General features: G+C 54.9%; 1 protein-coding gene across 1 annotated transcript; it reads left to right on the top strand.

The window, feature by feature from the left end:
- The first annotated feature begins 675 nt into the window (after nucleotides 1–675).
- Nucleotides 676–13860, top strand: PDGFB (platelet derived growth factor subunit B). Its single transcript, XM_086610531.1, has 6 exons — nucleotides 676–831; nucleotides 7375–7471; nucleotides 10678–10761; nucleotides 11251–11456; nucleotides 13164–13305; nucleotides 13724–13860. The coding sequence occupies exons 1-6, from the start codon at nucleotides 676–678 to the stop codon at nucleotides 13858–13860; spliced, it is 822 nt and encodes a 273-aa protein (XP_086466657.1).
- Nucleotides 13861–14070: the final 210 nt, after the last annotated feature.

Here is a 14070-nt window from a genome sequence, read left to right on the forward strand (position 1 = left end):
CTCTGAGGCTTGTCAAGTCTCAACGCACGCACACACTCACACAGGCACGCAACCCAGAGCGAAAACATTTGCTCTCACCTGTCTCCAAACCCAAAGCAAACCTCACGTCCAAGCAAACCGTCAACACGTCGAAAGAGAAGGCACCCGAGCCCGAATCCAATGTAAGAGGAAGAAATTCAATGTACACTAGTAACTTTTTGTTAAAAAGCAAGCGGGCATAAGGAAGAAAAGGAGTATTTTACTAAAAGGATACCTTAAAGAAGAAGATTTTATTTTTTGGATTTCATACCAAACTTTGGAAAAGTTTTTTTTTTTAAAAATTATTTTGTGCATCTTTTCCTAAAAACATCGTTACCTGTATGTGAAATCTTTTATATACATGTATTTTAAAAAGGAAGGCAATCAAGAGGAAAAATAGCATGTGGACCACCTAGCGAAAGGCAATACTGAAGCATCCCTTGCGGCAAGGGGGGGACACAGACTCTGGATGCGTCTGTGTTCGAAGGACTGCTTTTTTTTTCCACCGGGCTTATGAGATAGCACAGAGGCAGGCAAGTCACCGAGAATTACCTCTGTCTCCCCTCACCACCGCCACCACCTCCTTTCCGAGGGCTCCTCCAACTCTCCCACCAGCAGCCCGGCTCGGAGGGGGAATGGGAACGTGCGGCGCCCTCGATGCCTGAGGCCGGGCGGCCGCGGGGCTGTCTGCGGGAAGCGCTTCCCTCCCGGGGCTCGCCGTCCATGTGCCCGCAGCCGGCGGGGCCTGAAGTCGGGATGAATTTCGGCGTGGTCTTCGCGTTCATCCTCTCCCTGCCCCTGGCCCGCCTGGAGGTGAGTTTCCGTCGCCGGCAGCGGGCGGTGCTGCCGAGCTGCGAGCCCCGCGGCGGGCGGAGGCCGGCGGCGGCGGCGGCGGCGCCTCTCGCCCCGCAGGTGCGGCGGAGCGAAGCCCGGGGGCGGCCGGGGGAGGAGCGGAGCTGCGCGCTGGGGGTGAGGAGCCCGGGCGGGCAGCGGGTTTCCTGCCCCTTTCTGAGGGAAGGGCTCCTGGGGCGTGCGGGCGCGCTAATGGTGGGCAGAGCCCGCCTCCCCTCCGGACGGGCCCGCGGGGAAGGCTTCCCTGGGAAATAAACCCTCCCCCGTGTATGTCCCAGGCTGGAGTCAGTGCCAGGCTGGTGGGGAAGGGGAGACCGGGCTGGAGCGGTCCCTGGTTAATACGGGAGCAGGGGTGCTGCCGCGGAGCCCCGGGGAGCCCGCAGCCTCCTGACCCACCGGCGGCTTCGCCCGGTGGCTGTCACCCCGGGGCGCGGTGCCAGCCGGCAGCTCTGCCAAGCCTCTCGCCCCCTCAGGTTATTTTGGCATCGCGTCGCAGAGTGCGTGAGGTGGGGACCGAGGCCCATTTGCCACTTCCAGAATGATGCATAGGATGAAACCCAACCTGGCATCGCCAAAGGGCCGATGGAGGAAGGGCAGGGAGCTGAGGAAGGGGACAGCGTGGCTAGAGCAGGGCAGCACGGTTATTCAGCAAGGTGTGTGTCTGGCTGGGGCCATGGGAAGAGGCAAGAGATGAGTGTCTCTGCTGCGCTTGCACAATCACGCGAGCGTCTTGTCCTGCAGCCCTCCCACATGCTCTCCGCAGGAGGAAGCCAAGGTGGGGGCCAGGTGGTAGATTTGACTGATGAACATGCACCAGCCCACTTTGGTTTCCCCACATGGAAATCAAAGCCTCTTTTCTCCCTGAGCCATGATTGAGGAAGAGGAGCCCCTGGCCCTCAAATCCTTTGACCTCTGCTGCCACGTTTCATCATCTGATCGCGTGCAGATTGAGGGGATGGGAAAGCCACTAACATTTACCCACAGCGCTCCATTCCCAGTTCAGCTCTATCCAAAGTGACTCTACCCATGGGTTGTATCTGCAGCTTGGGGGTTGTCAAGGGCAGGAAATGTCCTCCCACCAAAACTTTTCTCCCTTTGCATCATTTCTTTCTCTTCCTTCCCCATTTTCAGGCAGCCCCTCTTGTGGGTGGCAGGGAGGGGGTTGGGTGCAAAGCATCGCATCACCTTATGAGCCTGTTTTGCCCTTGCCCAAGCTGCAAAGGGAAGCAGTTAGAGCTGTGGGCTGCCCAGTGGTTATGTTTGTTTTGGGCAGAGGATGGTATTTCCTCTGTGGGTGGCTCAGATCTCTTTCTTCTGTGCAACGTGAAACATCAGCTATGGTTGGCGCTGGGGAAAGGTGAAGATGGAAGTGTCTGATCCCAGGGGGGCTGTTATTCTGCACTGTAATCACGTTAAAAGACTGCACAGTTCTATGACAGCCTAGTAGGGTTAGAGTTTGGGAATTCTGGCTCCAGGTTTCTTGGGAGGAACCATGATATTTGTCATTTTATGACCAGAGAACCAAGAAGGTTTCTGCTTGAGTAGATGCTTCTGCCTGCAGCCAGTCCCCACTCTACTTTGAGGGCAGTGTTGCACCTCTGCACCAGGCACATGCAACACGACTCCCACCAGGCTGCTGAACCATAGTCATCCTCTGAATGGGTCTTGCACCTCCTCCCCAGCCCTGCCGGAGAAAGTGCTCGGGAGACAGTAGCTCGCTATGATAAGCAGAGGCCTGAGCCAAGAGATGGAGCCTCCTGAGTCCCTCTCTCTCTTTGATCACACCCATCTGGAGCTGGAGGGCCCTGGAGCTCTTCCAGCGGGAGGGAGTAGTACGATCCTCAGTGAGAAGGTATTTGCCAGTTGGGAAGCGAGGATGCTAAACTGATTTGCATTTGCCCTGCGGGCTGTAATAGTTGCCTTGCAACATTTACAGAGATGGGCTGAGCCCGGCATTGTTGTGCTGGGGTGAAGCCCCACTGGCAGTGCTTTCTGGAATTCCCGAGGAATGGGGTGCGGCTGGGCGCTTGCTTATAACCTTGGCCCAGCTCCGTATTGCATCTTCCTGGTGCAAGGCTCTGAGGCTCTTCCCGAGTCTTCCTAGCATGAGGCTGTGACAAGGACAAAGCAGTGGAAGCTGGGATGGATGACATGTCTGGGGTGAGCTCGTGGAAGGAGACAGGCGAGTGGTCCCTGCCTCCCTCTCACCGTCAGCTGATGCGCAGCAGCAGGAGAGAATGACAGTGGTTCCTGCGCTGTTTCCAGTGCTGCTGGTATACAGCCGGTCCCAGGGGTGGAAATGCCTCCAGCCCTTGCAGGGGTGGTGGTGGGGGAGTGTGGAGGAGCAGGGTGGAGCAGTGGAGTCCCCCTTGAAATGGGAAAAGGATGGGTAGGTCTGGCTGTATTTTAGGAACGTTAAGTTTGATTCTTTTAAGGGAGGAAAACGTAAGCTGCCGTCTCACATGGATGGGGCTCATGTGAGGAGGTTGTGCCTGCTGCAGGGAGAGGCACGCGTGGTCCTCTGGCAGGCAGATGTCCGGATCCCTCTGTAGCCAGGAGTGCTGCTGGAAGGGTGGAAGCCTTGTGCCAGGGGAGCAAGAGCCTCTGGGGTTCAGCAGGCTGGTGGCAGGTGCTGCCAGTCTTGCTCTCTGCCAGGGAATGCGGAGGGGCCTCCCCTCGGGGTCTTCACGTCAGCTTGAGAGGGAATTAAAAAATGCTGTTTGTTTGGGGTTTTTTGCCTGACTGATTCTTCAAGACCCTGCTGCCAAGATCCCTTGCCATGGTCAGTGTGGAGGTGCGCAGGAGAGTCCTCCTCTTCTGGGCAGAGGAGCGGATAGATGGGTGCTTCCCTGTCCTGGGCTGGTGCTGCTGCTGCCCTTCAGTCCTTCCGTGTGCAGTCACACGTGGGTGTGTAGACACACAACCCAAAAAAAGAGGACTGGAGGAGTCCTCACCTTGGGAGTGTCCTTGGCTGGTTTCTTTGAGCCCTGAGGGTCTGCCTTCCCTGCCAGCTGCACAGTCTTTACTCCCTTCTCCTCTCTATCTGCTGTGCTACCAAGTGAGGACACACCTTCGGGCAAGACTCCGAAACCCTTGTCTGTGAATAGCCGGAGGGAGGACCGGGGCACAGCCCCGAGTATTCCCTGCGCCACCTGGGCAGCGGCTGATCGCACGGGGACCTTTCAGCGTCATCCCTGGTGCTCAAAAGCACATGTTGGCAGAAAGCTCTAGAGGCGGCGGGTGGTGGGGTTAGGGAGAAGGCTGATTTTGGGAGAGCGCGTGTGTGGGGAGCAGGGACGGGGGAATGTCCTCTTTGCAGGGCATTGCTGCACGTGCATCGTTTTGCAGCGGCCAAAGAGCGCTGCTGGCGTCTGGGAGGAGGGAGGCAAAGCTGATGCGCCGAGAGGCCCCCGCGTCACAGCCGCGGCGCAGAGCAGCTCCAGGCCGGCAGGGCTCCTGCCCAGGTGCTCGGCTGTCCTGTGCAGTGTAAGGTGTGCCTCGGCTCTTGCCCGCCCAGTGCCAGCAGCCAGCAGAAGGGGAGAGGACGTCCCTGCCAGGGCACTGGCGGAATGGGGGGTGCTCCTGCGGTTCAGGGGAGAGCCAGGCACTGGGGGCAGAGGGAGGGAGGGAAGAACAAACTTCACTTTCTTCTAGGAATTCAGGGCCTTGCAGGGATAACGAGGACTGGCCTTGGGGCACTTGACAGCCAGCCAGGAGTCCATCAAGACAAAAGTCTTCTTTGATCTGCCGCGCAGTTGAAAACGGAGATTGTTAACCTGTGCTAGACAAATAACTCCAGAGGCGCTGCTAAGCAGGAAAAGCACCAGGTTCTTGGGCTGGTCTGTTGGGGATCCCACCTCCTGCATTACTTCTCCACCTTCTGACCCCATGGGATCAGGTGGAGGTGGCCGGTGGACCTCTGCTTCCCTGTGTCCCATTCCCACCAAGTGCCCCAAACCCGGGTGTGTGCAGTGCCCTGATTTCAGAGCTTCCCGGGCGTAGGGCTGGGATGGGATGGGGGGCCAGAGGCATGGCTGTTCCCAGTCACAGACCCCAAAGTGAGCAAGGAAAAGCCATGCAGCTCAGGTCTGCGTAGCTGCCCTTAGGCCAACCTTGGACATGGCTCTATAGCACAAGAGGAAGTAAGGAGCTTCACAGGCTTGTAGTTGTCACTTGCAGAGCTGCCTCGCGAATGCTGGGGAGGAGGACAGGATTATGAGCCATGTGGGCTGGTGATATGCCGTAGCTGTGCTGATAGTATCTGCAACAAGAAAAAATTGGCACCTAAAACTGCTGCTATGAGCAGGAATCCGGCTCCTGAAGGCCTGCATTTGCAAACTCTGATTCGTATCTGTTCCCCCTGCTCAGTTAGCAAGGTGACACCTCCCAGCTCGCCTCCAAAGTCACGGAGTCTCGTAACACCTGCCCACGCTCTCCCCAGCGAGTGCCAGGGTTTAAAATAAAGTTCCATTTCCTACATGTATTAAGTGTCAGGAAGGGCCAGGGGCATCCGTGCACAGCAGCATTCGTACACAAATGCATTTGGCTGACAGGTGCAAAGATTAAAAAGCCTGCAATTTCACTGCCCAGCGCTGAGCTGTGGCTGCAAGTACTGGGAATTGCAAATGATCCCTTTTCCAGTAAACGCCGTGTGTGGCGCAAAGCAGGGAAGTGCTGCAGAGCCTCTCCGGCACTGGGCTGTTGGTCCCGCTCTTCCTCACGCAGCAGGAGTTGTCAGAAGGCATCTTCATTTCGCAGCTATTCAGTGATCCCTGAATTACACAAGTCTCTCTCTCGCTGTGCATTCATCACTGATGCTGCTTCCCTCTCCCTTGGAGAGTAAGGAAGTAATGCCTGGGGATGTAAAATCTGCTTTTTGCTGCAGGCGGACAGCCAGATCTGTGGTGAGATGTGACAGTGACGGGGACGGAGCAGGGCAGAGAGGCTCGATCTGACTTGAGCTCTCTGGTGGATCTGGCTGCACAGGTTTAAGACACTAGTGTTGTCTGCTCTGCAGCTATCCCAGGAGGTTTCTGCCCCGTGACTTGGGCTGCAGCAGCCTTCGAGCCAGTGTGTCCTAGTTTAAGTTATAGTATTAGCGGGCGGCCTAGCAGGGCTGAGGAGGGAGTGCTCTTATTGCCCTGTTAGTGGAGACGAAGGGCTGGTGGCCAAGGGACAGGCACGTGTAGGAGGGTGCCAGGCTCAAGTAAGCCATGCAAAAGTGGCTGCAGTTTTGGGCTAGAGCCCTCAAGGTTTAAAAGCCAACATTTAACCACCTGCTCGGTGGTTTTCCTCGGCTCTGAGCGGAAGGGAAATGTTCTGCACTGAACACAGGCAGGGAGGGAATAGCTTTGCGTTGGAAGGACCACACACATGCCACCAACTGCCCATAAAAACCCACACGAAAATCCGTATGTTTCACAAGCACACGAGCCAAGTTCTCCTCTCAGTTACAGGGGCATGCATAGGGCTGTGGCTCAGATGGCATCCAGCGTCCGGCTGAAAGAGCAGCTTTTCCGCATGAGTAGCCCTGAATGAAGAGAGCTAGGAGCTAAGCAAACACTTTGGCCAGTACTTTCCTCCGTCTCTTTTTCTGGTCTTTCGGAAGTGCGTTTTAATCAATGCTTGCTTTCCCACACCACTCCTTTGTAGTCTTGTTAAGTGCTGTCACTGGGGCCCGTTCAAGCCTGATGCCAGAGTAAAATTCCCAAGAAACTGATAGCGTTGCACCTGCTGGCACAAACCCTGAATTTGGCCCATCGTCTGATGTCTATAAACCTGCTTACTTAAGGTTTTTTGGCACTGGCATGCAGTGACATCCGAACTCCCACGTGTTTCTTCATCCAAATCAGCTCTTCAGCCCACCACCTCGAACGGCCTTTCATGTCCTCCCTGCAGCGTTTGTGGTTTCACCGTGGGCTCATGCCGGAGCAGCCTCAGCTGCAAAGGTCAATCTTCCTCTCCAACCCTCATTTTTTTTATTTTTTTTTAAAGAGTATGCAAATGGTGTCTATTATTGGGCCTCTGTGGTTTGAAAACACACGCGCACGCACACGCACATGCACACGATATCTCACAAAGCCCGTGAGGGAGTTTCATAACGGAGGGAAATATTGGGAAGGTTTTATCTGATAGCGTAAGGGAAGTCTGTTAAGACGCCTTTACTGCAGACAGCAGGAATGAGAGGCCACCTGGAGAAGCCATACAGCACTGGAGGAGGAAGCCTTGCTGGCTGTTTGCATAGTGTTCAGGGATGTGCTGCGCAGCCCCGGCATTTTTTTGACTCTTTTGGTCCCCTGACTGCTTTGTGAGAGGCAGCAAGAGGGGCTCTCTCACTTCCGTTCCAGTTTCAGGCTCACGCCTTTGTGAGGGCATGTCTTTGCGTTTCGCTGATTCTGTTGTGCCTCCTCTGTGCTCCTTCGATTCCCCCCGCTCCGTGACGCAGTCTATTTGCAGATCACCTCTCTAACACTTGTTTCTCCTTTTCTTTTTGTCATCTGGCAGGGGGACCCCATACCTGAAGATATTTATGAGATTTTGGGTGGCAGCTCAGTGCGCTCCATCAGCGACCTCCAGCGTGCCCTGCGGATAGACTCCGTAGGTAAATCTCCTCTTCACCAAACACTCCTCTATTTTTTCTTCACTCTTTGAGGAGGGGGCGGGGGAGGATATTCTGTTTTCCAGCGGGCACATATCAACAGACCTCCCTATATATATAGGAACCATTCAGGAGCCAAGACCTGGCTATTTACACACCCAGCCCCCCTGAAATCTGTGATTTAGGCAAATAGATGCCTTTTCAGATCTCTTCCTAACTGCCTGGTCTATCAAGAGACGATGGCTTCCAAAAATTATAGGAGATGGGCAAGGTGAGTGCAAGGAACTGAGGTCAGCACTTTTCACGCTGAGAGATGCACAGGCAGGAGGGCTTGAATTGGCCAAGGATCAGTTTAGGAGGTGGAGAAATGGGAGGTGGAAAGGAGTGGGTTCTCAGGTTTAGCATCCACAAAAGGCCACGGGCTCCCAGAGGCTCTTAGGATGAGAGCGGCAGAGCACGTGCCCGTGGGTGAGATACGGGACAGGGGCTAAGTCAGGGTAGCGTCACTTCACCTCCTGCCTGTAGATAAGAGCTCCGGGGGCTGCAGTGCCTCGGGGTCACTTGGCCAGGGCTGAGCGCAGCAAGCGGCAGGAGCGGCGAAGCGTGGAGGGGTCGGCACGTGTGGGAATTGGAGCACGCGCCACGGCGGCTGGGCTGGCCCAGGAATTTATTTATAAACGGTCTCTTCAGAGCAAATTCCTTTCTATTCTAACCCTGCTCCCGCCCGTCATCCCCCGGCCCCCCCAGCTCGCCTTCTCTCTCGTGTTTTGTCTGTTTGGAGCTTTGTAATCCTTGCCGAGACACTATCTACGGGGGAACAGAATTTCCTGCTTTTGTTTCCTATGCCAGTCCAACCACTGGCGCAGTCTCAAAAGCATTCCCGCTGCCTTTCAAAACGGCCCTGGAGGGGCAGGGGGGGGAAAGCGAGGGGGAGGGCACCAGCTGCGTTCAGCTATTGTTTGCCTTAGAAAGAGGCGACGAGGCTCCCCACCATCGCCACGGCCGCTCCCTGCCCTCACCAGTTCCCTCCTCCTCGTCCACGAGCCACACAATGGGGCAACTTCCAAAATTAGCTGTGCTGGATTGTCCCAGGCTGGTCCCTCCACCCCAGCCCTCTTCAGTGCTGACCCAGGGTGTAGAAGGACAACCCGAGGGAGGGAGGGACCTGGTTTTCAATAGCAGATTTGTTTCGAGTCAACAGTTGCTATTTTTTTTCCCTCTCTCCTCTCATCTACTCAACCTCTGCACAAAAGGCAGCCCCCACCCTCATTTGATAGAACGCCAGGCAGTGCAGGGTGGAGGGGTGGGGAAGGAGCGGCTGAGAAGATGCGTGCAGTCTGTCATGTCCCAGTGTCTAAGACACATCTCTCTTGCAGTTACTAACTGCCCTCACGGTTAAGGAATAAAACGGGCTTCTCTTGTTGGCTTGAAAAGCCCAAGGGTATGGGAGAAAGGTGCAGAGCTTTGAGCCACTGGTTTCACTTCAGGTCCCAGATGCGAAAGGCTGGTCAGGGAAACAGAAAACAGTACTGTGAAGCTGTCTCTTTGTTGCACCCTTTGGCTCTCATCTGCTCCCAGGTAGTGTCTGAGAGTCATCACCAGGGTCATCACCATTTGCTCGCCCTGTGAGGAGTTAGCATATTAGCCAAGAAGTGTATTAGCAAAATAATCCCAAAGCAGCTGGGGCTATTCCCTGTGCTGTCCATGCACCCTGTATGTGTCACAGCTGCTGCCCTCCACTGACTGCACAGGGAGCCGGGATTTGGCAGGTCCAGGAGGCAGATGTGCTGAGGTATTGCTCTCCTCACCTTAGACACTACGGTAGACCCAACAACAGATGTGTGCAGAGTGGGGGTCATCTCCCTTAACTATGGCTGCCTGAAAAGCAGGCATGACCGCCTAAGCCAGTCATCCAGCCACTCTCTTTAGCCCCCGGACAACTACGTGCCCTTGCAGAGTGTGATCCACCAGATCTATTTTGGATGTCTGCCTCAGAGTGAGATGAATAGCGTCCTAGAATTGATCACATCTCTCCAGCGAATTTAAAGGGTGTCTGTCCACCTCACACGTAGATGTTGACTGCACAGGCACATGATTCCTACCCTGGGAATGCAGCCTCTGTGCACCCGTCCCAAATCCTTCAGCAACTGCTTCAGAGCTGAGCAGAGAGCAACGTCCCTGCTCCCTCTTTACAAGAAAGCTATGCTAGGGCAGGACTGAGGAAGAGGGATGGGACATGATAGATATGGGAAGTCTGCTCCGCTGCACATCTGATAAACAGAGATCTTCCACTGGCCCCAAATTCCCTTTAAGAAAATTGCTCCCTTGATGCTGACGTCCATTCAGCTTCCTTCAGCTGCTAAAGCAGGTCAGAGAAGGAAAGAGCTGTGGCTGGGTGGGAGCTATCTCTGAGCGTGGCCATTGTCCGGAGCTCAGGAGGGGCTGCGTGTTGGAGTGCTCCATGGGGATTATGGGCATTTCTCTATTCAGCGCTTCCTATGGGAAAAAGCAGTGGGGTGGGAGGGAACTGCTCAGGGCTGGCCTGAATGCTATCTGCCTTCCTCTCCCATCGCTGACTGAACTACCTCCAGATCCAGCAGCTTACCTTAGAATAGTATAGGGGAAAAGTAACTTTAACTTTATTTTTCTGCTCTTCTCTCATAAAACTGACTCTAACCTAGAGTGGCTGTGGTGGGTTGGGAGAGAGAAGGCAAGCGCCCCACCTCCCACCCATCATCCCCTTCTCTGCCCCCTCACACCCCAACTCTCTCCCAGTCCCAAGCCATCCCAGCAAGGCAACTCAGTGTTATATACCAAACTTTCTGCTGGTCCCATCTGGTCATTGATCCTCTTTGCTGTATCCTGATCTCAGCCGGCTGATCTGAATCCCTCTGCTACTCCTCTCAGACACCAGAAAGCTCTGTCATAGGCCTTGTCATTCTTGAGCTAGAGTTTTCCTCTCCCAGACCTGACTAGGAGCTCTCTTTCACAGTAGGCTTTGAGCAGCCTAATCTGAGCCAAGAGCAAACCTAGAGCGTCCATGTCCCAGCACAGCTGTGACCTTGGTGGTGGATTTACACCTAGCGTGATGTACTGGGGCTGTGGCTTATCCCATGTGTCTGCACTTTGCCTGACGAGCAGAGCAGGAGTGCCTGCCATTTTCTCCTGCCTCTGCCTGTGTCTATTAGGTTGTGTCTTTCCCTTTGCAGAGGAGGATAGCTCGAGTCTGAACCTGAATGCAACTCAGCCCGGTCAAAAGTCCATGGCCCTGTCTCGAGAACGACGAAGCTTAGGTGAGTCAGGGGTGTTGCACCTTGTGATTGTTGGGACACTCACCTGAGAAGCTGTGGGTGTACATCTGAGATACATGTGTTGGGGCAGATGCTATAGTGCGCATGGATGTGTAGACAGATGAGAAGGAGGGTCTGGGTGTCGCATAGGAGCTGGGTGTTGCACTCCAGGAGGGCAGGAGAGGGAGTCTGGAGCTCTGCAAGCTGCTCTGCTTTAAATCCCCATGGTGCTGATTTGCTCTAAAGAAGTATCACCTCCTGCCTAGGACTGCTCCTGCAGCGAGAAGCATCATTTTACCGGGGCCTCCTCCACAGGGCACAGCTCTGTCCAGGGAGGGAACTGGAGGGGTGAGAAAAAGAGAAAGAACATGTGTGTGTGTGTGTGTGTGTGTGTCAGAGCCATGTGGTATCTTCCCGTAGAGGTGGCTGCAGTGGGTTGGTAACAGCTGCAAAGCCCGTTTCATCCCACCTTCCTTTCTTGGCCCTCCATAGATGCTCTGGCAGCAGCAGAGCCAGCTGTCCTCGCAGAGTGCAAGACGCGGGTGGTCGTCTTTGAAATCTCCCGCAACATGGTAGACAGCACCAATGCCAACTTTGTGGTGTGGCCACCCTGTGTGGAGGTGCAGCGCTGCTCCGGGTGTTGCAACAACCGCAATGTGCAGTGTCGCCCCACGCAGATTCGCGTCCGGCACGTCCAGGTAAGGGAGACGCCTCCTCCCACAGCCCACCTCCGTCCCTGCCCCCCCAAAACCACAACCACAGCAAGTCTCAGGTACAAGGCTCACACAGCTGTCTGTCCCCTTGCACCCCCTCTGCAGTCATGTCTTCTGCATTAGCCACGCAGCGCTGCAGCCCCTGGCATGGGGTGACATCTGTGCCAGCTACTCGGAGAGCTGGTGCTGTCCAGCAGCTGGGGACTGTCACCGTAGCAGAGCTACAGGGCGCCGTCCCCAGCTGCAGCTCTGCGCCGTGGCTATTTCTGTGGCTGGAGGCAGCCTCGTCTGCTGTGTTAGAGCAGAAGAAACAGGACACTTTCATCACGGGAACTGATTTTGATGCAAAAAGAGGAGGGCTTACAGTGTCAGTGCTCCAGCCCCCCCACTGCTGCTGCAGCTTCTTCCCAAGACACGCACTGGAGCAGCTTCTCCTCTTTCTCAGACCCACAGTTACCTCCTGACCCTCTCCAGCGGCAAGCAGACACCTGACGGCTAACCTCTTGCTCTGGTCCTGCCCTCCTCACAGCTACCAGTGATCTCCTCACAGCTTCCTTCCAGACAGCTTGTTTAAAAATAATACTCATCCCGTACTAATCCTCTGCCTGAGCCATAAGAGACTCCCCCAGGCAGGCGGCAGAGGTTGGCTGGGAGAGATTGTATTCACACAGCCCTTTTCGTCAGGAAATTCCTTTCTCAGAAAAGCCAGGCTGAATGAGGGAAAAATGGGGGGGAGCAGGAGTTGTTTTTGTGGAAAAAACAAGTGAGAGGTCAAAAGCCAGCCTGAAAAAGTGACCTGGAAATGGTTTCTTTGAGGACAGAGGTCTCTCTATTGTTTGGCTGGAAGTGTTTGTCTAGCGAGCAGCGTGTGGTCTGAAGCGTGTGGAGTGGGCTTTCAAGGAAAGATAAACAGCCTGGCTGCTTCGGTGCTGGCTGAGGGATGCTGCTGGGGGCAGTGGGTTTGGAGGAATTCAATCCCAGCCACACGGCAGAGCAAGTATTTATAGCTTGCGAAGCACTTCAGGGACTGCGGTCTTGTTAGGTAAGCTGAGTGGGGTCAGGCTCAGTGGCTCCTGGAGTAGGAGGACCCCTGAGAAAGCTTGTGCCCTGTGGTGGGATGTGAAGCAGTGAGTCGTCCCTCTGAGTCAGCACTGGTGGAGAGTCCGAGGGAATTTCCAGAGCACCGCCTTTCCCGTGAAACACAGAGCTGACGGCTTCAGCACTGTGAGTTGAGACAGATTCAGACAGGCCTCAGCAGAGCTGGTGGAGCTGCGTTTGCTTGCATCAGGCCCAGGTTTTCCCCCTTTTGCCCTTCCTATAGGATCCTGTGGGAATTAATTCTGGTTGCCCCCAGGTCTCCACCATCACATCTGTCACAAACAGGCTAGTGTGTCCTGTGTGTCCCGTGTTTCTGTCTGTGATCAACCAGTCATCCTGCTTAAGCAGTGTCAATAGTTGGGAACGGGGGAAACAACCAGTGACATCCAAACTGGGCTGCTCCAGATCTGCTCTGCTGGTGTGTGCAGAATTAGCTCCCATACACACCACCCCTGAATTTGAACTGTGCTCTATAAACTGCTTTCTGATCCTTTAGGAAGAAAGCCAGTACTGAAGCGTCCTGACACTGATTATTTTGACAGAGGGAGAGCTGCAGCTGTATTAATCTTCTACTTGCCTCTCTCTTCCAAATAGGTGAACAAGATCGAATTTGTCCAGAGGAAGCCAAAATTCAAAAAAGTCGTTGTGCCTTTGGAGGACCATGTGCAGTGTCGGTGTGAAGCAGTGTCCCGTCAGCCCCCCAGGAACAGCCGGCCAGGGCCACGTGAACAGAGACGTAAGGATCTTGGCATTAGTAGAGTGGAGGGAGGTGTGAGAAGAGAGGCTGGGGAGAGAGGAAAGAGCCCTCCGCTCGTTTAAATCTGCTTAGCTCCAGTGAATCCCGTGGGCCTTTGCTGTTTTATACCAGCTGAGGGACTTTTCCCCAGGATGCCTGCCCACCAGCAAGGGGCTGAAACTGAAGGAAATGAAGGGAGGGGAAGGTGAGAGATGAGAGGAGAGAGGAAGGGCATCGTGGGAAAAGGGAGAGGGCAGACACTATGGAGAACAGAGGACAAGTGAGAGAAGAACAGGAGAAGGAGGCCTTGTGGCCATGCTGTTGCAGAGCTCTTTTGTTGATAGTGTGCGGGGAAGGATGTTTCGACGTGACCCGGCTGCCCCTCTCTGTACAGACACTCTCCCCTCTGTTTTGGCAGGCTCGTCACCGTCGTTCACCACAGCCGCTGTCTCACAGAGGCGGCGAGTACGCCGGCCGCCAGCGCAGAAGAGGAAACATAAGAAGTACAAGCATGTCAATGATAAGAAAGTGCTGAAAGAAATCCTCGTAGCATAGAAGTGCTGGCAGGGGAGAAAGGGCACAAGGCAGGTAACAGCAAGCTGCCTTTCCAGCTGGAAGAGGTGTTCTCCTGGGACCTGGTTTTGCCTGGGCATCTCTGACACTTCCCACAGCACCAGCTGCCCATTCAGTGTGGGGCTACTGCAGGACCTGGGAGTGAAAAAATTGGATTTGAAGGAGGGGGAAGGACTAGGCTGGGACCCAATG

This window comes from Tauraco erythrolophus, chromosome 4 (assembly GCF_009769465.1).
Source record: "Tauraco erythrolophus isolate bTauEry1 chromosome 4, bTauEry1.pri, whole genome shotgun sequence".
Taxonomy (NCBI): domain Eukaryota; kingdom Metazoa; phylum Chordata; class Aves; order Musophagiformes; family Musophagidae; genus Tauraco; species Tauraco erythrolophus.

Bases quoted from the DNA above. Each gene is read 5' to 3' on its own strand.
- PDGFB (XM_086610531.1), top strand. From the start codon at position 676: ATGCCTGAGGCCGGGCGGCCGCGGGGCTGTCTGCGGGAAGCGCTTCCC. The intron at 832-7,374 runs GTGAGTTTCCGT...GTCATCTGGCAG, and splicing joins TGCCCCTGGCCCGCCTGGAG to GGGGACCCCATACCTGAAGA. The intron at 7,472-10,677 runs GTAAATCTCCTC...TTCCCTTTGCAG, and splicing joins CCTGCGGATAGACTCCGTAG to AGGAGGATAGCTCGAGTCTG.